Source organism: Tachyglossus aculeatus, chromosome X1 (genome assembly GCF_015852505.1).
Source record: "Tachyglossus aculeatus isolate mTacAcu1 chromosome X1, mTacAcu1.pri, whole genome shotgun sequence".
In the NCBI taxonomy this organism is placed as follows: domain Eukaryota; kingdom Metazoa; phylum Chordata; class Mammalia; order Monotremata; family Tachyglossidae; genus Tachyglossus; species Tachyglossus aculeatus.
The window spans coordinates 117,906,817-117,930,075 of NC_052101.1; the positions used below are offsets into that span (position 1 = coordinate 117,906,817).

At 49.6% G+C, this 23,259-nt stretch overlaps 2 protein-coding genes across 3 annotated transcripts; both read left to right on the forward strand.

The window, feature by feature from the left end:
• The first annotated feature begins 236 nt into the window (after positions 1 to 236).
• LOC119950524 (C-type lectin domain family 4 member G-like) lies at positions 237 to 6,572 on the forward strand. 2 transcript variants are annotated; one of them, XM_038772994.1, is made up of 9 exons: positions 237 to 382; positions 951 to 1,061; positions 1,763 to 1,825; positions 2,641 to 2,811; positions 3,116 to 3,178; positions 3,446 to 3,535; positions 4,095 to 4,246; positions 4,341 to 4,444; positions 5,632 to 6,572. In XM_038772994.1, exons 1-9 carry the CDS (start codon positions 295 to 297, stop codon positions 5,768 to 5,770), a joined length of 981 nt encoding a protein of 326 aa, XP_038628922.1. In that variant the 5' UTR covers positions 237 to 294; the 3' UTR covers positions 5,771 to 6,572. The 2 variants fall into 2 exon arrangements, with proteins under 2 accessions (XP_038628922.1, XP_038628923.1); XM_038772995.1 differs by having other exon boundaries at positions 954 to 1,061.
• A 1,203-nt stretch (positions 6,573 to 7,775) lies between these two features.
• On the forward strand, positions 7,776 to 22,171 carry LOC119950523 (butyrophilin-like protein 9). Its single transcript, XM_038772993.1, has 14 exons — positions 7,776 to 7,987; positions 8,983 to 9,084; positions 10,912 to 11,259; positions 13,037 to 13,318; positions 15,081 to 15,197; positions 15,346 to 15,366; positions 15,455 to 15,475; positions 16,162 to 16,182; positions 16,773 to 16,793; positions 18,094 to 18,114; positions 18,329 to 18,349; positions 18,785 to 18,790; positions 19,248 to 19,274; positions 21,482 to 22,171. Exons 1-14 carry the CDS (start codon positions 7,981 to 7,983, stop codon positions 22,015 to 22,017), a joined length of 1,551 nt encoding a protein of 516 aa, XP_038628921.1. The 5' UTR covers positions 7,776 to 7,980; the 3' UTR covers positions 22,018 to 22,171.
• The last annotated feature ends 1,088 nt before the right edge of the window (positions 22,172 to 23,259 follow it).

The window sequence follows — 23,259 nt, forward strand, 5'->3', positions numbered from 1 at the left end:
TCCTAGGTGTGATTTCACCAGCTTCTGAGACTTTCCCAAACCCAGAAACAGGACCCAGGAATCCTAACTTTTGGCCCAAGGATCCCCTTATCTCTCCCCTTTTCAGTGATTTGGTACTTTCCAGAGTCACAAGAATTTTGTGCTGATTCAGGGCAATCATAACCTAGGAGGAAAGGAGATTCTGAAGTGGAGGGAGGGGTATTTGTGGTGCACTTCCTTCCAAGTGACGCAGTTGAATCTCCTGAACTGTACTAACCCCCTGCCCAGATCAGAACGCTCCATTCTCAGCCCATCATGGAACGGGTGGGCTACAGCGAGTGGAAAGATACTGATCAACTTTCCTTGGCTGAACCCAAGTCCTCCTCCAAGTCCTGGAGTGCTGGTAAGCGGGGAGGCAAGATGCCTGGGAGGACTGGGTTCTGTCCTTAGCACTGAGAAGTTGTGTTTACATGAGGGTGGGGGCTGGAGTGTCCAAGATCTAATTTCTTCTACTACCACATGATCCTAGGCAAGCTCCCTTCCCCGCTCTTTGACAGCTTTTCCTCCTCTGAAAATGAGTTCCCCCTCTCCCTTTCAGCCCTCAACCTCCATCTCTTCATATCAATAAATCAGTGGTATTTGTTGAGTGCTTACTATGTGCAGAGCATTGTTCTATGCACCTGGGAGAGTACAATGCAACAGAATTAGCAGACATGTATCCTGCCTATAATGAGGTTACAGTCAACCCCTCTGGTTCTGGGACTTCCTCTGATCCTCCTGCCCCTGGAGTCTCATGTCCCAGTTGAGGATGGGACTTGTTCAAGTTCCCACAGTGAGCTCCCTAGCCTCCTGTGCTTCCCATTAGCCTCTGCTCCCATTCCAGGGTCAAGGATCAAAGACCAAGCTTTCACTTCAGCCCCCTCTCTTCCTCAGCCCCACTTGCTTTGCTTTCCCCCAATATTTCTCCCCAGCAGGGTCCAGGCTGCTGCTCATGGGGTGCTGGGCCACACTACCCCGCTACCTGGTTATGGTCGTGACCTTGATCCTCTGGGGAAGCCTCCTCAGCATCATGCTGACCAAGGGTAAGTGGGAGAGGGATGGTAGTCCCTGGGTTCCCCACTTTCTGAGCTGATGGAGTTCAGGAGAGGGGAGTGCTGGGAAAGGGGGAGATTGGAAGAGTTGTGAGGTATGTGGTGGGGCAGTTGGGAGAGGCCAGTTAATTAGACAGAAGGAGGGATTGGTGGGACAGGAAGTGGGAGATGAAATGAGAAGGGCCACAAGTGAGAGAGTGGGACAGAATCAGTCAATGGCATTTATTGGGCACTTACTGTGTACAGAGCACTGTACTAAATGCTTGAGAGAGTACAATACAGTAGATAGACATGATCCCTGCTCCCCAGGAGCCTACAGACCAGAGAATTAGTTAAGGACGAGATCTGACAAATTAGTCTAAATTGCTTCTGTGCTAAGTTGTCATAGCAAGATATTCCTGTCTGTCGCCATTTGCAATAGCTCCACTTGATGAGGTGGTTGGATTCCCAAGTTCTCAGCTAATTGGAGCACTGGGTTACAGTCAGCAACAGTACCCTCCCCCCACCCTAGTTAGGTGCATCTGAGCTGGAACAAGTTGAGCCTCGGGTCCTGTTCAGGCTCTGACCATCTTCATGGTGTGCCTTAAAGGGAAATGTATTCTATGGGTCCCAGAGAGGACATGCAACCCCTTTGCCCCTCTTCAGAGTAGAGGAAAGGGTGGGATCATAGGCTTGTATCTCTCCCTCCCCAGGCTCTGAAACATCCGTGGAGCTTGGGCTGCTGCAGGAGGAGCAGAACAGGCTGAGCACAAATGGTATGACATAACACCCCTCCAGTGCTCCTGGGTCCCTAAATGGCTTCTGCAGCCCCCACTCCCCTTGACATCCTGTTTCCTCGCTCAGGGTACTCTGACTTGGGAGATAGCACATCTGGGTTCTGTCCTCCCCCTTGCCCCTCCAACCAATTCTTCTCTCTGGTAAGGCAATCCCATCACCCCATGGAGTTTTTTTTTCCTGGTCACCATCAAGAATCCAGTCATAAGCAGTCAGTCACAAGTAGTGATGGGCAATAATAATGATATTTGTTGAGTGCCTACTATGTATCAAACACTGTCCTAAGTGCTAGGGTAGATGCAAGCTAATCAGGGTGGACACAGTCCATGTCCCAAAGTCTTAATTCCCATTTTACAGATGAGGTAACTGAAGCACAGTGAAGTGACTTGCTCAAGGTCACACAGCAGACAAGTGGCAGAGCCAGGATTAGAACCCAGGTCCTTCTGACTCCTAGGCCCGTGCTCTATCCATTAGGCCATGCTGCTTACCAACCATAAGGAACTGGGCACTGAAGTGGTCAACAGAATGGGAAATTGAATTATGGGAAGGGGGCAGAAACAGATTCCTCCACGGAGCTCAGTAATTTGGCCACAGAGCTCTCCCCAACTCCTGGAAAAGGCACCCTGAAGTCATTTCCTCCTGCTCCTCCACCCTTCAGTGGGGATCTCAGAGCTCAGGCCCTGCATGGCTGTTTCACAGCAGGAGAGTGGGAGTGAGGGTGTGGGAAAGCACCCACACAGACCTCCAGGACAGAACTTTGTCCAGCAGCCTGGCCAAAGGTTTCTCTTTCTCCCAGGTTCTGAGATGTTGGAGCAGCTGGAGACCATCAAGAAGAAACTGGAGACAATGGGCAGCCAACAGCAGGAGTCCAAGCAGAAACTGGAGGCTCTGAGCACTCAGCAGCTGGAGACCATCAAGAGGAAACTGGAGGTACTGGGGAGCCAGCATCTGGAGATCAAATCCCAGGGTAAGCCAAGAAGTGGGAAAGAAAGACTTTAGAAATGAGACCTTTCAATTCATCAGTGAGGAATAAAAACCTACCAGGTTCTCTGCAAGGTTACTTGCAGAGGTCTGTTTATTGTAGTGTATTCTCCAAAGCACTTAGTACAGTGCTCTGCACACAATAAGTGCTCAATAAATACAAAGGAATATAAGGATATGGACCCAAGGGTGGTGAGGTTAGAGTGAGGGCCTAGAGAGAACTTTACTTACCCACCACATCTGCAGAAGGGGACAATGACAAGACTGGGTTTTCTGTTGGCTCTTTCCAGCCTCCACCAGATCTGAAGCTCTGAGGCGACTGCAGGACGAGCAGTCCAGGTTGAGTACCAGAGGTATGCATTCTTTGTTCAAATCTGAGCTTGAGCTCCACCTTAGGCCTAGAATATCTATTTTCCTCATTGTTATGCCATTAGACCTTATTTCTAACCCAAATCCCCTTCTCAGAATCGATTTTTAAGCACCTAATACAGTGCTTGGCATACAGTAAACCCCCGAATACCACTGACTATTTCAACCTTAATCTCCCTGCCATTGTTCTCCCCATGCCCCCCATTCCTCCCAGCCTGCCCCCCAGATCCCAGCACCCTGTTCTCTCCCAGTGACCAAGGAGCTGGATCAGACTGGGAAAGCCCTAGAGGACCTCCGCAGCGAGATGTTCCGGGTCGTGGGTGCCTCACAGAGTGGCAATGGTGAGTCTTTGTGGAGAAGCTGAGAAGGGGTCAGCAGCTCCCACTCATGACTGGGGGTGGGTAGGCACATACAGATGCCAATCTTCAGGTGCAAAAAGAGCAGCGTCTAAGACTCTAAGGTGGTCACCCCTGGGTGTTCCCGTTGGGGATAGGGCAGGACCCGGCTTTCCTCAGGTCAAACCTCCACCCATCCCCGAGAACCCATTCTCCTCTCTAAATCTATTGAGTGCTTATTTTGTGCAGAGCATTGTACTAAGTGCTTGAGAGAGTACAATATAACAACAGATTCATTCCCTGACCACAATGAGCTCCCAGTCTAGATGGGGAGATAGACATTAATATAAATAAATTACAGATATGTACATAAGTGAATCCTGATTCTCCCTGAGCAGCTAAGTGTCCCCTTTGCTTCCACCTTGAATGACATCAGGGGAGGGCAGAAGACATGAGGTCTGCTCAAGATTCTTCAGGGGAAGGAGATCTCCAATTACCATGGTGAACTTTTATTGGGTCTGATAATCTCCTGTCCCCCCACCCCTCATCCCCCCCCCCCACCCAGCCTCCTCTTGCAAGCCTTGCCCCCCTGGTTGGAGGAACTTTGAAGGGTCCTGTTACTTCTTTTCCTCCACCACTCTTCTCTGGCCCCAGGCCAAAGATAACTGCATTGAACATGGAGCTCATCTGGTCATCATCAACAATCAACACGAACAGGTGAGACCACTGGGTCAGGAGAGTGAGGGATGGGGAGGTAGAGGCATTTTGATTTTCGAGGATTTTCTCGAAAATCCAACTTCTCTCCACCAAGGATTTCCTGACCCAGAATGATGGCAAAGGGTACTGGATCGGACTCACGGATATGGAGTCGGAAGGAACACACAAGTGGATTGATGGCACTGACCTTACTTTTACGTGAGTGTTTTTTGCTGACCAACCCTGATGCTTGAGTTTCCCTATGGAGACCTGGGTAGGCTAACTGAAACTCAGGATCAGGTGGAAATGTAACCCCTGTTTCCAGTCTCATCTTCTTGCTTTATCACTTTCTGTTTCTCCGTGTAAGGGATCTAAGGCAGATATAAAATAACCAGATTTTTTGGAATTCAAGATGGGATTTCCAGGAAATGGAGTCAATGATCAAAAGCAGGTGGGGGGAGAGGTGGAAGGTGGAGGAAGTAAAGGAAAGGAGACAGATTCAGAGAGTGAAAGATTTGGAGAGACATAGAAATGAGGGCCACATACACACATGCTGATGTGCACATTTACAGACACATCATCAATATTGAATGCTTATTGTATGTTCAGCATTGTCCTAGGCATCTGGGGCCATACATTAAAAATAGAAGATAGTCCTTGCCCTCAAGGAGCTTATCTCTCTCAGGCTGACAGAGCTCAACACTTTGGCAAGCTGTGGGTGGCAGCAACTGTAGCTTTATTTTATCTTCTCCTCTACTCTGCAGTGCCCATTTGCTTAGTACAGTGCTCTGCACACAAGTACTCAATAAATATCATTGATTAGACTTTCCAGAGTTCTCACTAGTGCTCTAGTCTCAGCTGAAAGCAGGACTCTTTGCAGGTCTATCCTCAGACTTCTTATGGTGGCAGGACCAGGGAATGAAATGTGCAGGTAGGATCTGTACTAGCTTCTTGGAGCTCAGGTTAGAGAATAGATCTCTTCCTTGTGGCACTTAAAGTTTAAGGGGGGAGGAAAGTCAGATACACCATCAACTTGTATGAAGCAACTCAACAAGTTCAAAAGTAAAATGCAAGTGGAAAAGTGAGTCAGATTGAATGGGCAGGCTGGAGAATGGGTGGAGTTAACGGGAGGGGTGGGATGGTGGGATGGCGGGAATTCCCAGAGGACAGAACTTCTGTTCTATCCTGCCCTGTCATAAAATTGACAGATTGAAGTTCTCAAACATCCCTGAATCAAAAGCCTCAGTTGGCAGAATGTCCTTGGGTCTGACCCAGGGTGAAGTCCAGAACTCTTCTGGATTGCATGTATCTAAATCTAGAAATTGAGTGGTGTGTTCCTAAGTCCAGAACCCCAATCGGTGTGGCAGGACCACCTTTCTTTACACAACTATGGGGTCTCCCTGCAGTTACTGGAACACTGGGGAGCCCAATGACTCTCGAGGGGTAGAGGATTGTGTCATGATGCTGACCCATGGCCGCTGGAACGACTTTCGCTGCACAAGTGACTCTGATAACTGGATTTGTGAGAAGAAACAGATCTGCTGAGCCTGTCTCAGGGCAGGCAGGGGAAATGGAATCCCCAGATGAACTGTTCAGGGAAGATTCCACTATGTGGGGGACCATCTATCTTTCCCCTACACTTAGGTTCCTCTCTAGGGCCATCAATTACTCTTTCACCTGGAAGGGGGCGACTGCCCTCTAAGAAAAGAGACCATCAGGGCATCTTAAACAGATGGAAAAGGGGTTTAGGAATCCCCACAATTTGGCTATCACAATATCCGTGTTATAGGTTTCCTACTACAATAGCAATGAGACCTCCTCCCTTCATGGCCCCAGCTAGTGTGATGAAGGGGTAAGGCAGCTGGGTTCTAACCACAGCTCTTTCCTAGAGCTTACTGGGGTGCCCTCAGGATCATAGTTGCCAGCTTTTCATTTTAAATGCAGCAGCAAAAAGGCGGAGGGCTTTTAGAAGGGGAGCAAGCAGGCTGGTGCTTGGGAATGGCAAGCTAACATCAAAGAAGCAAATGTTGAGGGAGACGTGATTTTCCGTCCTTTCGTTTTGTCTCATGGCTCTAGGAGGAGGGATTAAAACAACGGCTTTGCCTTCCCACCTCACAGTGGGAACCTAGGGAGGCAAGTCCCCACTGTCCCCATAGAGTTGGCACCTATGCCATTTGGTTACAGACATGCCCACCACTCGGTAGTCTTGCCCTGTTTCCATTTTGGGGCCTCAATTTTCCTTTGCAGTTGGAGGAGTAGGCTCCCTCTTTCTCTACAGGGATGAGTCGGGGACAGTCAAATCCTTTGGAAGAAGCTGAGATGGCAATAAATTGTTATTTTCCCAGAATCGTGTTTCTGAGTTTCCTTGCTCAAATCTTCCGTTCTGCCCCCAATCTTTCCGCCACGATTTCACTTTTCCGCCAAACTACAGAAGTGTTTTGGAGGGAACGGCATGTGCCTTTTCCTATTTCCCTTGCATGCCCCTCAGGATCAGGTCTAAGACGGCCTGCTGCTCTCTCAGCAATTCCCTCTGCTGGGGGCCCCTTGAGAAATGTTCTGAAGTGGGTACTCACTGTCACGGGAATGAGTTGTGTGTCATTTGATAGGGCAGCAGGTTTCTGGTATGTGGGGCAAGTCCCTACGGGCAGCGGGTGAGAAAGCTGGTGAGGTCTGTGGGACGTTTCTCCCCTTAGAAGAACTCTCCAGCCTGTCTTTAGTGTCTGTTTCCCATGGGGAAGGAGAAGCTGTGGGGATCTCCAGCTTCATAAATATTCATTAATCCCTAATCACACAGCCTCAGTAGGGAGTGGTTACCACAGGGACCGTAAACTCCAATCCCAAACTCCGGTGGATGGCGAGCCAGAGGTCCAAATATCCTCCAACCAGGCTCCCCTGTCACGTTCTAGACTGTGAGCCCGCTGTTGGGTAGGGACCGTCTCTATATGTTGCCAACTTGTACTTCCCAAGCGCTCAGTACAGTGCTCTGCACACAGTAAGCGCTCAATAAATACGATTGAATGAATGAGTGGGGGAAATTCTAAGGTGGACGACGTGTCAACGGCCAGTTCCTGCCAATCAGCTGATAGGGTGAAGTAGCGCCAAGAAGCCACAGGAGGCTGGTGCTGTTGCACCTAGCAGATAGGGAAGGGATTCCCTAAGTGAGACAGCATCGCCCTCCTGTGGCCCGGTAGGGCCATTTCACTCTGCCGGCTCTCATGAGGATCTCAAAGCACAGGCTGCTTCTTCCAACTCTCCCGGGTGGCAGACATTTTCTCTGCGGTGCCGAAGGAGGAAACGTTAGCCGGGAGCGGCGCAGGGAATAACTCTGGGTCACACGGAGAGGCGGAATGCGGCAAGAGAAGCTCCATTTCTCTGTCTATAGTTTCATCCGGCAGACCCTTCAATTTTCACCACTGGGGGCTGCTCTAGAGGGTGACACTGAGGCATAGGGAGGGATGACTGGGATTCCAGAGTTCCGGCTTTCAAGGTCCTGCCTCCCAGGCTCCTCCTCTTCTCAATAAGGAAATCAAGCCCAGAGCTGACTCATTTCTTGCTCTGGGTGCGTTTTTTCTTGACTCTTGATTTCCTGCCAGCCTCAAAGGGTGTTGGTTTCTTGGGGAAACCAGTTCTTACACAACAGCACAGAGTGTAAAGCCCAGGAAGCCCATACTAAGAAGCAGCTCCCTCACTGTACCTGAGCCACGGAGGGGCCGAGGGAGACGAGTGTCGTGGGCTGCAGGAGCTGATCACTGGGAATGGCATGTGAGTGGCATCTGGACTGGGCGGGTAATTGATTGACAAATGGGATGGGATGGTGTGTGTGAGTGAGTGTCAGCAGTTCATATGAGAGACAGCTGCGTGCCGGGAATGTGTCTACCAACTCTGTTATATTCTCTCCCCAGCGCTTAGTCCAGTGCACACAGTGGGTGCTCACTAAATACCACTGGTTACTCTTTGAGCCTTTTCTTTGTGCCTCTGTTACCTGGATGTGTTATCTCGTGGGATGGGCTCTTGTGACTCTACTGGGGAGCACTACTCTCTAGCTGGGAGTAAATCCTTGGATCATTCAGTTTCTTGGGCTCCAGCACTGTATCTCCACTCAAATTTCTAATTTCCCTTCTGGGGTGGGGTTGGGGGATGGCGACATCTACCGAATGACTCATCGCGATCTGACAATTTGTAGAAACAAGGCTGGAGGGAGAGAGAATGAGGAGGAGGGGGGCAGATTTTGTGGGTTCTGTTCCCATTTTTCATCCCCCAGTTGCTGGGTGCCTTGAGGCCAGTTCTTTCCTCTCTCTGTGCCTCAGCTTCCCCAGTTTCCTTCCTGGAGAGGGACGAGGCAGGGACTAAAAAGAAAACTGTTCTTTCCCATGGCTGGCAACTGAGGAACATTGAGAAATGTCAGTGGTGAAGATAAGTTGCTTGAAAACTGATGGCGAGATCATGGTTGGGTGGAGATGCAAGTTGAATCTTCCATCCTCCCCATTCCAAGGTTTTGAAAGCATTACTTATGTCTGCCTGTTTCCATTTCCACGGAACCTCAGAATTCCTTGAGCCCAAGGGGAAAGGGCAAGAAGGTGAAGCTGAGAGTCAAGGGCAGAAAGAATCCTCAGCGATCCTTCAGGATTGGAGCTGGCTTCTGGTGTCATGGAGGTGCCCAGGAAAAGCTTGGCATAGCCCAGACTGTCAACAACCTAAGTAGGCTGTGGGCCCAGTTCCCCTCATCCTCAGTCCCCTTCTCTTTCTCCCCTTTCCAGCTCTGGCTGGGAAGTCCCAGCAACCTGGCCCCTGCATTCGTGCTTCAGCCTCAGGCCTCCTGTTCCTCCTGAGCCATCTGTTTCCTTGGAGCTCCGTTTCAGGTAGGGATCACCCCTGTTTTGCTGTCAGTTGTGACCCCAAGTGGGGCCTCTGGGTTGTGCATCTCTAGCACTAGCTTGCCTCCAGGAAGGGCCTGTTTCTTCCTATCACTGCTGCAGATTCCTCTTAGACAAAAACAGGTCTACCCTGCTAAGAACAGTACCCCCTTTGCTGCCTCTCCCTCTACATTCACCCAGCCTTTAACTGTCTTCATGCCTTGTCACATTTTCAAGAACAATGGATTCAAGGCAGTCTGCCTTTCAGCCCCTCTTAGCTCTCTGTAGCCTTCATGGAAGCATCTAGCACTAGCTTCTTATCCTTTCCCTACTCTTCCTGGCCATACTTTCATGGTTTTTACCCAGATCACTATCCCAGTCCTGCTCTCAAGCCTAACTCACTCCCCAAACCCCCAGATACCAGGTAATAATAATAATAATTGTAGCATTTGTTAAACTCTTACTATTTACCAAGCACTGTATGAAGCTCTGGGGTAATAATTATAATAATAATAATGGTATTTGTTAAGCACTTACTATGTGCCAGGCCCTGGATTAAGCATTGGGGTATAATGCAAGCTCCGGTTGGACACAGGCCCTGTCCCACGTGGGGCTCACAGTCTCAATCCTTACTTTACAGATGAGGTGACTTGCCCAAGGTCACACAGCAGACAAGTGGCAGAGCTGGGATTAGAACCCATGACCTTCTGACTCCCAGGCCTGTGCTTTATCCACTATGCCATGCTGCTTCTTATGAAGCAATAGATATAAGATAATCAGGTCATACATGGGGTTCACAGGCTAAGTAGGAGGGAGAACAGGTATTGAATCCCCATTTTGCAGATGAGGGAATGGAGGCACAGAGAAGTTAAGGGACTTGCCCAAGCACTGCGTGGCTCAGTGGAAAGAGCATGGGCTTTGGAGTCAGAGGTTATTAGTTCAAATCCCGGTTCTGCCTCTTGTCAGCTGTGTGACTTTGGGCAAGTCACTTAACTTCTCTGTGCCTCAGTTACCTCATCTGTAAAATGGGGATTAAGACTGTGAGCCCCACGTGGGACCACCTGATCACCTTGTAAACTCCCCAGCACTTAGAACAGTGCTTTGCACATAGTAAGCACTTAATAAATGCCATTATTATTATTGTTATTATTACAAGATAACCAGGTCCCCATTCCACATGGGGCTCACAGTCTGGGACGGGTTCTCCTAGAATCAGATGAGGAAATTGAGGCCCGGAGAAGTTAAGTGACTTGCCTAAGGTCACGCAGCAGACAAGTAGCAGAGCTGGGATAAGAACCCAGGTCCTCTGCCTCCCAGAGGCTCTTAAGATCAATAAATACTGGCCTGGAACACCCTCCCTATTCATAGCCAACAGACGACCACTCTCCCCAACTTCAAAATCTTATTAAAAGCACATCTCCTCCAAGAGGCCTTCCCTCTTCTCCCACTTCCTTCTGTGTCACCCTTGCTTGGATTTGCACCTTTTATTCACCCCCCACTTGGGCCCACAGCACTTCTTCCATAATTTATTTATTTATAGTAATGTATTTCTCCCTCTCTAGACTGTAAGCTCATTGTGTGCAGGGAACATGCCTACCAACTCTTGTTATACTGGATTCTCCTAAGCTCTTAGTACAGTGCTCTGCACACAGTAAGCACCCAATAAATACAATGGATTGATTGATACACTCCCAAATGCTTAGCACAGTGCCCTGCACACAGTAAGCATTCAATAAATACGCTGGATTGATTGATTGATTGATTGAGTGATACTGATGATGGCAATGGTGGTGACGATGAGGATCCTTCCTTTCCTCTTCCCCCAAACCATAGGTCAGTTCTCAGCCAGAGCCCAGGTTCCCAGTGTGGCGGGGTTGGTGGGTGATGTGGCCAAGCTGTCCTGCCTCCTGACCCCTCCACAGAACCTAGCTAACCTAGAGGTGCGCTGGTTCCGTGGAAGCTACGAGGTCGTGGTGGTGCTGAAGGAGGAAGGGGTCGATCAGCCAGGGCCCCAGCTTCCCCAGTACCGGGGTCGTAGCCACTTGCTCTCCGGGGACAACGGGGATGGCGTCGTGACTCTGCAGCTCGGAGACCTGCGGCCTGAGGACGAGGGCAACTACACCTGCTTTTTCCGCTCCCGGGACTTCTATGAGCAAGCTGTTGTCGAGCTGAGTGTCACTGGTGAGGCTGGGGCCCGGGTGTTGGGACTTGTCGAGGGCCTGAGGGATTGGGGTCTGAGGGAGGAGAGCCCTGTGCTGAGAGGCAGAAACCGAGGGTCGGAGTGGTTGGGTGGCTTGCCCCAGATCACCCAGCTGGTCAGTGCGGTGGCAGAGCTGAGAGTGAAATCTGGATTTCCTGACTCCCAGTCCCATGCTCTTTCCACTAGACTGTACTGAAATATTTCAATAAACAAATAAAATATACATAGGTACATAAGTGCTGAGGATAGGAGTCAAGCAGAATGGCTTAGTGGATAGAGCACGGGCCTGGGTTCTGATCTGACTCTGGCACTTGTCTGCTCTGTGGCCTTGGGCCCAGAGAGGCCTCAGTTACCTCAACTGTAGAATGGGGTTTAAGACTGTAAGCCCCATGTGGCATGGGCTGTGTCCAACCTGATTGGCTTGTATCTACCCCAGTGCTTAGTACAGTGCCTGGCACAGAGTGAGTGCTTAACAAATACTATAAGAAAAAAAAGTGCAGGGGCTGAGGAGAGATGTATTAACCTGGGCAGCCTCCAACTTGATGGTCTCAGAGGGCTTCAGAGAGAAGATCTTCCGGGTTTGTTTCCAAATTCCAACTGAATGTTGGGCACCATGGGAAAAGAGATAGGAAACCAAACCAAAGGCAGGGTCTTCCAGTATATAATAATAATAATAATAATAATAATAATGATATTTGTTAAGCATTTACTATATGCCAGACACTTTACTGAGCACTGATGTGGATACAAGCAAATTGGGTTGGACACAGTCCCTGCCCTATGTGGGGCTCACAGTCTCAATCCTTATTTTACAGATGAGGTATCTGAGGCACAGAGAAGTGACGTGATTTACCCAAGGTCACACAGCAGACAAGTGGTAGAGCCGGGATTAGAACTCATGACCTTCTGACTCCCAGGCCTTTGCTCTATACACTACCATGCTGCTTGGTGTGACCATACCTGGAATACCATGTGCAGTTCTGCTTGCTGCATCTCAGGGAAGACATAACAGAGCTGGAGAAAGTGCAGAGAAGAGCAGCCAAAGCGATCAATGGGATAGAGACACATCCCTATAAAAATGGGGATGAAAAGACCAGGACTTCTCAGTATAGGAAGAGGAACTGAAAAGTCATGATGGGAGTAATCTGGGTGAACACAGAATTATTGTTCACCAGATCCTACCTGCCAGGAAGAGGGGCCATCCACTGAAGCTTGAAGTTAGTGGGTTCCGAACAAACCGAAGGGAGCATTTCTTTACACGGTGGGTAATAAATCCACTGAATCTGTTATGGCAGGAAGTTGTGCAGCTGATAAAATTGATGTTAACAAGGGGTTTGGCTACGTTCCTGGATGAGAAGTCCATAATAGGTTGCCATTGGAAGAGTAAGGGGTATAGATGGTCTAGAAGGGTGCCCACCATATGGTGCCTCCAACAATGTTGTCAGAGACTGGATACTGAGCTGAATGGACCATGGATCTCACCCAGCAGTGGCAATGCTTATGTTCTTCTATTAGTGGAAGACATGGAAGAGGAATCCCAGGAGACCCAGGGCTTTATCTAGTAGATTTCCGCTGAGATGCCAAGTGAAAAAATAATGGTTCTTAGTGATGGTAGCAGTTGGGTGGGGTGGAGCGGGGTTCCGAGTCTCCAGAATGGAGAAACAGAGGCACAGAGAAGTGAAGGGACTGTCCCAGAGACATGGAGGGATTTGGACGCTGTTCTTGCCCGAGCTAGACATTGTTCTTTTCTTTTTTTAGGCTTGGGCCCAGCCCCTTTGCTCCAGGTTGCGGGGCATGAGGCCGGCGGGGTGCTGCTGATGTGCTCCTCAGAAGGCTGGTACCCCAAGCCGAATCTGGAGTGGCGGGAGCAAGGGGGCCGTGTCTTGCCTGCTCAGATGGAGTTGCAACCTCAGGTCAGCCGGGGCCTGTTCAGGGTGCAGAGTTCCCTGATTCTCATGGAGGAAGCCAACTACACTGTAGCCTGCCATGTGAGCATCGCCCAGCGGAACCTCAGTGCTGAATCCCGTGTCTACCTAGCAGGTGAGTTTTACAGGGTTTTTTTTATAAGGCATTTATTAAGCGTTTACTATGTGCAAAGCACTGTTCTAAGTGCTGGGGAAGTTACAAGGTGATCAGGGTGTCTCACGGGGGGCTCACAGTCTTAATCCCCATTTTACAGATGAGGTAACTGAGGCCAAGAGAAGTTAAGTGACTTGCCCAAAGTCACACCGCTGACAATTGGTGGAGCCGGGATTTGAACCCATGACCTCTGACTCCAAAGCCCGGGCTCTTTCCACTGAGCCACGCTGCTTCTCCACGCTGCTGTGGCTCCAGCTGCCTTGAGCCTCTTTCTTCATGGACCTCCTCTTCCCTCATCTCCTATTGCTCCCCATTATAGATGAGGTGAAGGTGGGGCAATATGAAACCACTGAAGCTCTGAGTCACCGTGCCCCCAGCCCTGCAGTTACAAGGGGGAAGAGGAAAATTCCTTGTGCCACCAGTACCTCTTCTGACCGTGGCCTTTTTTTAAAAATCAGCAACAGGTGTGGTGGCAGTGGCCCAGTGTGGGAACAATTGTTTGAGGGAGAGGAGTGTGTCTGGGAGATAAGGGGATTGTCAAGGGTCAGGTCTGGGGAGGCAAGTCACCATCCCTGTCAGCACACCTTCTTTCACTTTCCCCAGGAGGCGTTGGAAAAATGGCTGGGGGAGGGCATGAAGGGATAATTTTGCAACTTTGCCCTGTTCCCCAACTCTAAACTCAACCCTAATCAATGAGTGGTATCTAGCAAGCACCTACTGTGTGCAGAGCACTGTATGTAGTGCCAACCTCTAATCCAGGGATGGCCAAGCCTCAGGAACTGAAGAGTGGTAAACCTACAACATAATATAGTCAAAAGCCAAAGATCCAAAAAAGGCATTTTTAACTGGGAAGAGTGTGCAGATGGGGCATCTTGGGGAGTGGCAGACAGCAAGCTTTGTTCTGGGTGGCGGGGGAAGATGGCGATGGAAGGCTGTGTTGAGGAAGCCACAGCAGGGGCAGGGGCTGGGTGTAGTCCCTAACATCTCCTCAGCCACGGCCCGTGTGGTTAATGGGAGGGCCAGAGCAGCCGCACGGTGCAGTTTGCAGTGGGGATGAAATAATAAACAATGAAGCGTATGTTACCTAGTTTTCACCACTAGCCTCACGTTACGTGAAGAAGAGTTTCCCTAATCCCTAGCAAGTAACTTTATTCCTAAATTCATCTTATTTCTAAATTAATCTCGATCACTAGCTCTAGCCTTAGCCCTAAAGTCCAGGCAAGTCATCCTGATCAGTTTGTCTTTTGGGGTATCTGGCTTTTGTGCTACACAGTTGTAAGTGCTGTTCCATCGGCTCTCACCCCGAGCCTGAGTTTGTCATTCATTCAGTCGTATTTATTGAGTGCTTACTGTGTGCAGAGCACTGTACTTAGCGCTTGGAAAGTACAATTCGGCAACAAAGAGAGAGAATCCCTGCCCATAACAGGCTTACAGTCTAGAACAGGGGAGACAGACATCAAAACAAGTAAACAGGCATCAATAGCATCAGTATAAGTAAATAGAATTATAGATATATACACATCAAAACAAGTAAACAGGCATTAATATAAATAAATAGAATTATAGATATGTACATGTGATGGTTGTGAGCCTGGGGTAGGGGCTGGTAGGATGCAATGATCTCCTTATCATGGCCCACCCTGGGGAGCTCTCTCTGCTCTCTTCTCCCACACTGTGGGTCAGCACTCCTAGGATGGACTCCTGACTTCCTTCTCTCTTGCAGGTCTCTTTTTCCCCAAGTTCTCTTATTGTCTGGTGTCCCTTGCTGTCGTCCTGGCAATTTTCCTCACCCTCACTCTGTTGGTGGCTATTTTATTCTGGAAGCACTGGAAATCCCGAGGTGAGGGAGTGTCGGGGGTGGGCAGGAGCTGGGTGGGGCTGGGATTGAGGGAGAGCTGGGTCTTCACCCTGGGCTTGTCCTTGGCTCAAGACCGTGTTCCCCAAATCTGTCCTCTCCTCACCAGCCACTTCTCTCTGTTTGGTTTCAGAGGCCTTCTCAGCCGAGCAGCGTAAGTAACCCAGAGATAGAGGAGCAGCATGGAGAGTGGGAGGGAAGAAAGGTCCCCGAGAGTAACCCGGTTTGTTGATTTCTTTCAGAAACATACCGGAAAGAAAAGGGTAAGTGGGCAGAGTGATGGGGAATGTATCCTCCTCTCCTCCTACTTCAGTCTCCTCTTCCTTCCTACTCTTCCTCTTTAGCCCTCTTTATCCTCTCCTTCAACTCTCCCTTCCTTTTTCTCCTTCCTTTCCTCATCTTCTTCCCCTGTCACCCTCCTTGTGCATGACCTTCCTCTCTTTTCTACCCCTCCCCTATTTTTGCCTTCTCTCTGGTGTTTTCCTCTCCTCTTTGATTCCATTTTCCTTCCCATTGATCTCTCTTCCTCACCATGGGGTGGGCTCTCCATGAATGACCCTTGATTTCAGAGGGATGGTCAAAATGTGAGTGAGGTGAGTGTGCCCCGTTGGGTGGGAAGCTGGGGACAGGATGAAGAATAATGCATAATAGAGAAGCAGCATGGCGTAATGGATCGAGCACGGGCCTAGGAGTCAGAAGGTCATGGGATTTAATCCTGGCTCCTCCACTTGTCTGCTGTGTGACCTTGGGCAAGTCACTTCACTTTTCTGTGCCTCAGTTCCCTCATCTGTCAAATGGGGATCGAGACTGTGAGCCCCACATGGGACAGAGACTGTGTCCACCCCGATTTGCTTGTGTTCACCCCAGTGCTTAGTACAGTGGTTGGCCCATGGTAAGGGCTTAACAAATACCATAATTATTAATTATTATTATCCTTCTGTGCCTTTAGAAACACTTTTGGAGGAAAAACGTAAGTTGATTTTAACAACTTAAGCCATTCCGTCTCATAGATCCATGATCTGTTGTTCTCAATTACCTTTCCCAGGGCTCTTAGGTGTCTGACTTCGATGATGGTCCTCACTTCTTACAGGTCTGAGCCTCTGGCTCATTTGAGGAGAAATACCTACTGGGTACCCTGGGCAAAGGTCCAGGGTAGTGTCCAGGAGGAACTAACTGCACCAGGATATTTTTTTTTTTTGGAGGAGAGAGATTCTATTTTCTGGGGGTGGGGAGAACCAGGTGAGGCTCTGGGTTTCAGGCCCCCCCCTCTCTTCTCTAGTAGGATGGGGGGGGGGTGGGCCTTTTGAAATTTTGGTCTGGTCTTAGTAGCACAGTCCTTCCTCCTGCTCAGTAAACGTGGCTTCCTCCTGCCTGCTTAATGATTGACAGTGGAGCAGCCTCTTGCATCAGCCACTTTCTGAGGACTCTGAATTTATGGGAATGGAAGTTCTGAAGGGTTAGGAATTGGAAGAGCTGGGGTGGGGGTATGAGGGGGGATGGTGGGATTAGGACACTGACATTTCTCTCTGTTCTTTTCGCCCTCTTTTTACCTATGTGCAGAGAACCTTGTTTTTGAGAATGGTGAGTGTTGCTGATTACTGTGTGGTGAGGTGGGTGCTGAAAGATGGTTCTTCAGGAAAAAGACTTCTCAGTGCTGGTTTTCTTGAGAGAACAGGACATAGAGGAAACAAGCTCAGGGCTGGGAAGTCAGGGTGCCTGAATTCTATTCCTCCAACAGCTTTATTATTAGCAATTGATAATAATAGTTATTATTATTATTACTCTCCAAAACCTTGCTACTGAGAATCCTTCTTGGGTGCCATGTCTGTCTTTGCAGGGATTGGGGAGAGAGGTTGTTTGGGTACAAAGCTGGAAACCCATTTACCGCTATGGGGATGGGCCCGGAGGAATAAATCACTCAACAGGCGCACTGTAGCTTCTCATTTCTCCTTCTGATTTGTTGTTAAAAACACAATCGCAGCATCCTCCCTTACCTCACCCACCCCCCACCTTGCTACGTAAACTTCACTTTCCAGCAGTTGGTTAATCAGGGCTGCTCTTTGAAGGCTGGCAAAATTCCAGAGAACTGTTCCTTGGCTTGGGAGGAAGCCCTGGGACACAGATTTCCTTGTCCATGGGCCTTCCAAGCTGTTCGGCATGGAGGCGAATCACAATGACTATTGTCAACAAGAGCAGTGACAGGGAGGATAGTATTAATGGTGTGGCCTCAGCCAGGTATTTCCCTGACTGCTCTCTCCCTGCTAACATTCATTCATTCATTCAATTGTATTTATTGAGTGCTTACTGTGTGCTAGAGCACTGGACTAAGTGTTTGGGAAGTACAAGTCAGCAACATATAGAGACGGTTCCTGCCCAACAACAGGCTCACAGTCTAGAGACGGGCTCACAACGCACGGGTCTCACCATTCCTCAGTACTGTACCCAGCATCCTGAATATAACCTGAAATAAGACCACATTATTGGGTCAGCCCAAGCCCAGTATTCTGTCTCTGATGGTGGCACCAGGATCCTTGAGGCGACTCGGTGATGGTCGCCTGCTTTGACAATACCTGGGTGAAGACTAGAGGATACATTAGCATCCCAGTAAGGGGGTTAGAAGCCTGGGCCCCGACCCTAGGTTCATTATGATCTAGTTGGGTCACCTCTGGCCTTTCCGAGTGGCATCAGTGATTTCCCAAGGCAGATGGTGGCTGATGTAGAAGTAAAGATCTTGGTGCCCATGGAAATGGTCAGCCTCACAACAAGATCCTAATGTGACAGAGGGTTTCCAGGGCTAGCCAACCCCAGGCTTACCATGGGCTGGTTGGGGTGGATCTACACTACTCTCCTGTCTCATTAACTCTGGGTTTTTGTGTTGCAGAGAAACTCTTGGCCGACAGAGGTGCGTACTGTAAAGGTCAAGGAGATGAGTTGGCAGGGGAGAAGTGGTGGGCAAATTTAAGTGGGCAAAGGGGATGGGGGAGGAGAAAGGGAATGAAAGAGATTCCCTCTAAGGGGAAGTTGTCTTCAGGGCAGAGGGTACTGGGAAGCCTGGGTTGTGACAGTCTGAGATCCTCTCTGCTTCTCCCCTTATGTTAGTCTTTTTTCTCTCTTAGGGGAACTTCTGGCAGAGAAAGGTATATACATGTTTCTCTTTGGGGTCGCCATCAGTGAATAATCTTTGATTGTCTATCAGGAGCTCAGGCCTTCCCTGGGTGCTACTATTGTGGTTTTGTTTTGGGGAGTGGGAGCAGAGAGGTCAGAGAGAGGGGCTCTGCGACTCCCTAGGTCAGAAAACTTCAGAGATCTCTGGGTTCTCCACCAACTCCTGATCCCTGCGATTCTTCTGAGTCCCCAGTGTATCAGACACAGTTTCCAGGGCACAAGGCCTAGAGAAAACATTCTCCAGGCCCTGGAAAAGTTTCAGGATTGGGCTGCGACGGACAGTGCTTTAGACTCTGGGCTGTCCCTTAATGATGCTGGGATGCCTGAATAACATATTTGCAGTCAAATGAAAATGGCTGCTTGTTGACAAATTTCTTTTTCTTTGTTTCCCCGGATGCTGCTGGCAGAGCTGGGTGAGTTCCTATATTTTTCCCTTCCCAAGCAACCTCCAACTTTCCCTTACATTGATTTCTCTCACTTTGGCCCATTACTTTCCTCTTTCTCCGTGCCTGGGAGACCATCTGTCCCCTTCTAAAAATCCTTCCCAAAAGTCATTTCCTCTAGGAGGCCTTCCCTGAGGAATCATCCATTTTCCTGGTTATGCTATCCCATCAGCCACTTTGGCATTGTTTATTATTTACTAATGTATTTAATGGGGCTATGATTTATGTCCCTTCTTTTATTCTTAACTGGATTATATTTATCCACTTGCGTCTGCCGTCTCCTCCCTGATACTGTAAACTCCAGGAAGGCAGGGACTGTGTCTTTTACTGCTTCTTTATGTGCCCTAACCACATAAATACCATTGATATTGATCCTGACACTGACTTTGGATTTAGAGCTGCTCTGTGCCTGTTTCTTTGTCCATAGGTTTCCAAAGAGCCCGCACCTATTCAGGTAAGGAAAGGAGAAGGGTCAAGAGACCCTTGTGCCTTGAATTTCCCAGCCGCTTTAGGATTGGACCCATCCATCTACTTAGACCACAGAACCTCAGGTTTGGAAGGAACCAAGGTCAAAATCATCCAATCATCATCATCATCATCATCATCATCATCAATCGTATTTATTGAGCGCTTACTATGTGCAGAGCACTGTACTAAGCGCTTGGGAAGTAAAAATTGGCAACATATAGAGACAGTCCCTACCCAACAGTGGGCTCACAGTCTGAAAGGGGGAGACAGAGAACAAAACCAAACATACTAACAAAATAAAATAAATAGGATAGATATTACAAGTAAAATAAATAAGTAAATAAATAGAGTAATAAATATGTACAACCATATATACATATATACAGGTGCTGTGGGGAAGGGAAGGAGGTAAGATGGGGCGGATGGAGAGGGGGACGAGGGGGAGAGGAAGGAAGGGGCTCAGTCTGGGAAGGCCTCCTGGAGGGGGTGAGCTCTCAGCAGGGCCTTGAAGGGAGGAAGAGAGCTAGCTTGGCGGATGGGCAGAGGGAGGGCATTCCAGGCCCGGGGGATGACGTGGGCCGGGGGTCGATGGCGGGACAGGCGAGAACGAGGTACGGTGAGGAGATTAGCGGCAGAGGAGCAGAGGGTGCGGGCTGGGCAGTAGAAGGAGAGAAGGGAGGTGAGGTAGGAGGGGGCGAGGTGATGGAGAGCCTTGAAGCCCAGGGTGAGGAGTTTCTGCCTGATGCGCAGATTGATTGGTAGCCATTGGAGGTTTTTGAGGAGGGGAGTAATATGCCCAGAGCGTTTCTGGACAAAGATAATCCGGGCAGCAGCATGAAGTATGGATTGAAGTGGGGAGAGACACGAGGATGGGAGATCAGAGAGAAGGCTGATGCAGTAGTCCAGACGGGATAGGATGAGAGCTTGAATGAGCAGGGTAGCAGTTTGGATGGAGAGGAAAGGGCGGATCTTGGCAATGTTGCGGAGCTGAGACCGGCAGGTTTTGGTGACGGCTTGGATGTGAGGGGTGAATGAGAGAGCGGAGTCGAGGATGACACCAAGGTTGCGGGCTTGTGAGACGGGAAGGATGGTAGTGCCGTCAACAGAGATGGGAAAGTCAGGGAGAGGACAAGGTTTGGGAGGGAAGACAAGGAGTTCAGTCTTCGACATGTTGAACTTTAGGTGGCGGGCAGACATCCAGATGGAGATGTCCTGAAGGCAGGAGGAGATGCGAGCCTGGAGAGAGGGGGAGAGAGTAGGGGCAGAGATGTAGATCTGGGTGTCATCAGCGTAGAGATGATAATTGAAGCCGTGGGAGCGAATGAGGTCACCAAGGGAGTGCGTGTAGATTGAGAACAGAAGGGGACAAAGCACTGAACCTTGGGGAACCCCCACAGTAAGAGGATGGGAGTGGGAGGAGGAGCCTGCAAAAGAGACTGAGAAAGAACGACCGGAGAGATAAGAGGAGAACCAGGAGAGGACGGAGTCTGTGAAGCCAAGGTCAGATAGCGTGTTGAGGAGAAGGGGGTGGTCCACAGTGTCAAAGGCAGCTGAGAGGTCGAGGAGGATTAGGACAGAGTATGAGCCATTGGATTTGGCAAGCAGGAGGTCATTGGTGACCTTTGAGAGGGCAGTTTCCGTGGAATGAAGGGGACGGAAGCCAGATTGGAGGGGGTCGAGGAGAGAGTTGTTGTTGAGGAATTCTAGGCAGCGCGTGTAGACAACTCGTTCAAGGAGTTTGGAAAGGAATGGTAGGAGGGATATGGACGATAACTAGAAGGTGAGGTGGGGTCAAGAGAGGGTTTTCTTTTGAACCCCATCTGTCCTGGACAGCGACATATCTAAGCACGATGTATACATCTCCAGGGAAGGAGAGGACAAATCTCTTTGGGTCACCTCTCCACTCTTTCCTATATCACAAGGGTTTTTTTATTGTATTCCCCCAAGCTCTGAGTACAGTGCTCTGCACAAAGTAGGTGCTCAGTAGAGCGCTTTTGAGTGATTCTCATCTCTCCCCCTGGCCCCAATCCTTACCATGTTACAAAGGAAGAAACAGGGTGGGGGGCCCAGAGACAGGCAGGAGAAGGGAGGCAGGAGAAGGGAAAGGAAACTAGGAATAGAAACCCGAGCATGACTAACCTTGGACAACGATGTGGCTGCCAAAGCTGATGTGTCTTTCCTTTTCCTTCCTAGTGGAAGTGACGCTGGACCCCTCCACAGCTCATCCCAACCTAATCCTCTCCCCAGACCTCCGGAGCGTGACTTGTGGCGACAAACCACAGGATGTCACCCCGAGTCCCTCCCGCTTCAGCCACTGTTCCATGGTGCTGGGGGCCCAGGTCTTCTCAGCTGGACGCAGCTACTGGGAAGTGGAGGTGGGCGAGAAGACACGTTGGGCTATCGGTGTGTGCCTGGAGGCGGCCAGCCGTCAGGGAGAAATCACTCTCTCGCCCAAGACAGGCTATTGGGCAGCGTATCTGCGCAATGGAGATGAGTACATGGTGTTGACCTCCCCCTGGACCACTCTGCATGTGAGGGAACGTCCCCGACGCGTTGGTGTCTTTTTGGATATCCCAGCTGGGGAGCTCTCCTTCTACAATGTCAATGCCCGCTCTCACCTCTACACCTTCACCAGCCTGCCAGCCAAGCCACTCCGTCCCTACCTCTACCCCTACCATGCTGATGGAGGACAGAATGCCGGCCCTCTCACATTCTGCCATCTGGAGTGAAGGAAGGGGCAGGGAGAGACTGTTTGAATCGGGGGTTAGATGCCTTGAACCAGATCATTCCTGTGGCTGCTCCCTGAGAAGAGCAGGGAAGCAGCATGGAAAGAGCCCGGACCTGGGATTAAGGGGACCTGGGTTCTAATCCTGGCTCCACCACTTGCCTACTGAGTGACCTGGGGCCAGTTACCTCGCTGCCTCAGTTCCTTCATCCTCATCTGTAAAATGGGGTGTCAATACCTGTTCTCCCTCCTTTTTAGATTGTGAGCCCTGAGGGGCATAGTGACTGTGTCCTACCTGATGATCTTATACCTATTCCAATGCTTGGCACCTATAAAGCGCTCAGCAAATCCCACAATTATTATTATTATTAGAAGAGATGGTGGGGCCGCAAACAAGAGGGCAGAGCCTACACTCTTGCTATACAGGATTTAGATCTTTGAATTCAAAGATAATGCCACTAATGGTAGTTTGCCTGTAGGTCCTTCACTCAGGGTGTAAAAGGGAGGGGCGGGGAGAAGCATGTCAGAACAGTCCCTGCTTGAAGGGACAGTCAGCGCCATCAACCAATCAATGGCATTCATTGAGTGCGTACTGTGTGCAGAGCACTGTACTAAGTGCTTGGGAGAGTACAACAGAGTTGGTAGACATGTTCCCTGCCCACAAGGAGCTTACAGTCTTGAGGGGAAGACAGACATTAAAATAAATTGTGGATATGGACATAAGTGCTCTGGGGCTGATGGTGGGGTGAATAAAGGGTACAGAACATCTTCCTGCCCTTAATTCTTCACTGTGGAACTGGAACAGAGCTGGAGAAGTAAGAGGATCCCAGTGGGGCAAAAGCTGGTAAAGCCACAATGCCTGCTGACAAATGAAAGGGACAGTTTTTCGCTGATCTAGCCAAGCAGCTCTAGAGACCCCAATTCTCCCTCCACCTGAGCCCTGGGGTTGGACAAATGGTGCTACCCTCCCCTGTCTGTCCCTGCCAGGAGAATTTTCTGATTGTCTGTAGCAGAAGACACCTCTGCAGTCTGTCTTCCCAACTATTGAAAAGTTGAACTAAGGTCAGAGACAGGTGAACGGTGAGGAGCCTGAAAACCATCCTATTAACCCTAATGTATGGCAGTTCTTCCCGTTTTTATTGTTAGCCTGGTCTGTTCATATGCTTATTGCTTTTGCTTTTTGTTTGTGTTAATGCATTCCTTATGCATGTGGCCAATCCCCCCTTAAGTCTCTGACCCTCTATGC

Excerpts from the sequence above, each read along its gene's own strand:
- LOC119950523 (XM_038772993.1), top strand. Across the intron at positions 15,198-15,345 it reads GAAGCACTGGAAATCCCGAG|AGGCCTTCTCAGCCGAGCAG; the intron begins GTGAGGGAGTGT and ends GTTTGGTTTCAG. Across the intron at positions 18,115-18,328 it reads GAAACTCTTGGCCGACAGAG|GGGAACTTCTGGCAGAGAAA; the intron begins GTGCGTACTGTA and ends TTTCTCTCTTAG.
- LOC119950524 (XM_038772994.1), top strand. The coding sequence starts at position 295 with ATGGAACGGGTGGGCTACAGCGAGTGGAAAGATACTGATCAACTTTCC. Across the intron at positions 1,826-2,640 it reads GAACAGGCTGAGCACAAATG|GTTCTGAGATGTTGGAGCAG; the intron begins GTATGACATAAC and ends TCTTTCTCCCAG. Across the intron at positions 4,445-5,631 it reads GGCACTGACCTTACTTTTAC|TTACTGGAACACTGGGGAGC; the intron begins GTGAGTGTTTTT and ends GTCTCCCTGCAG.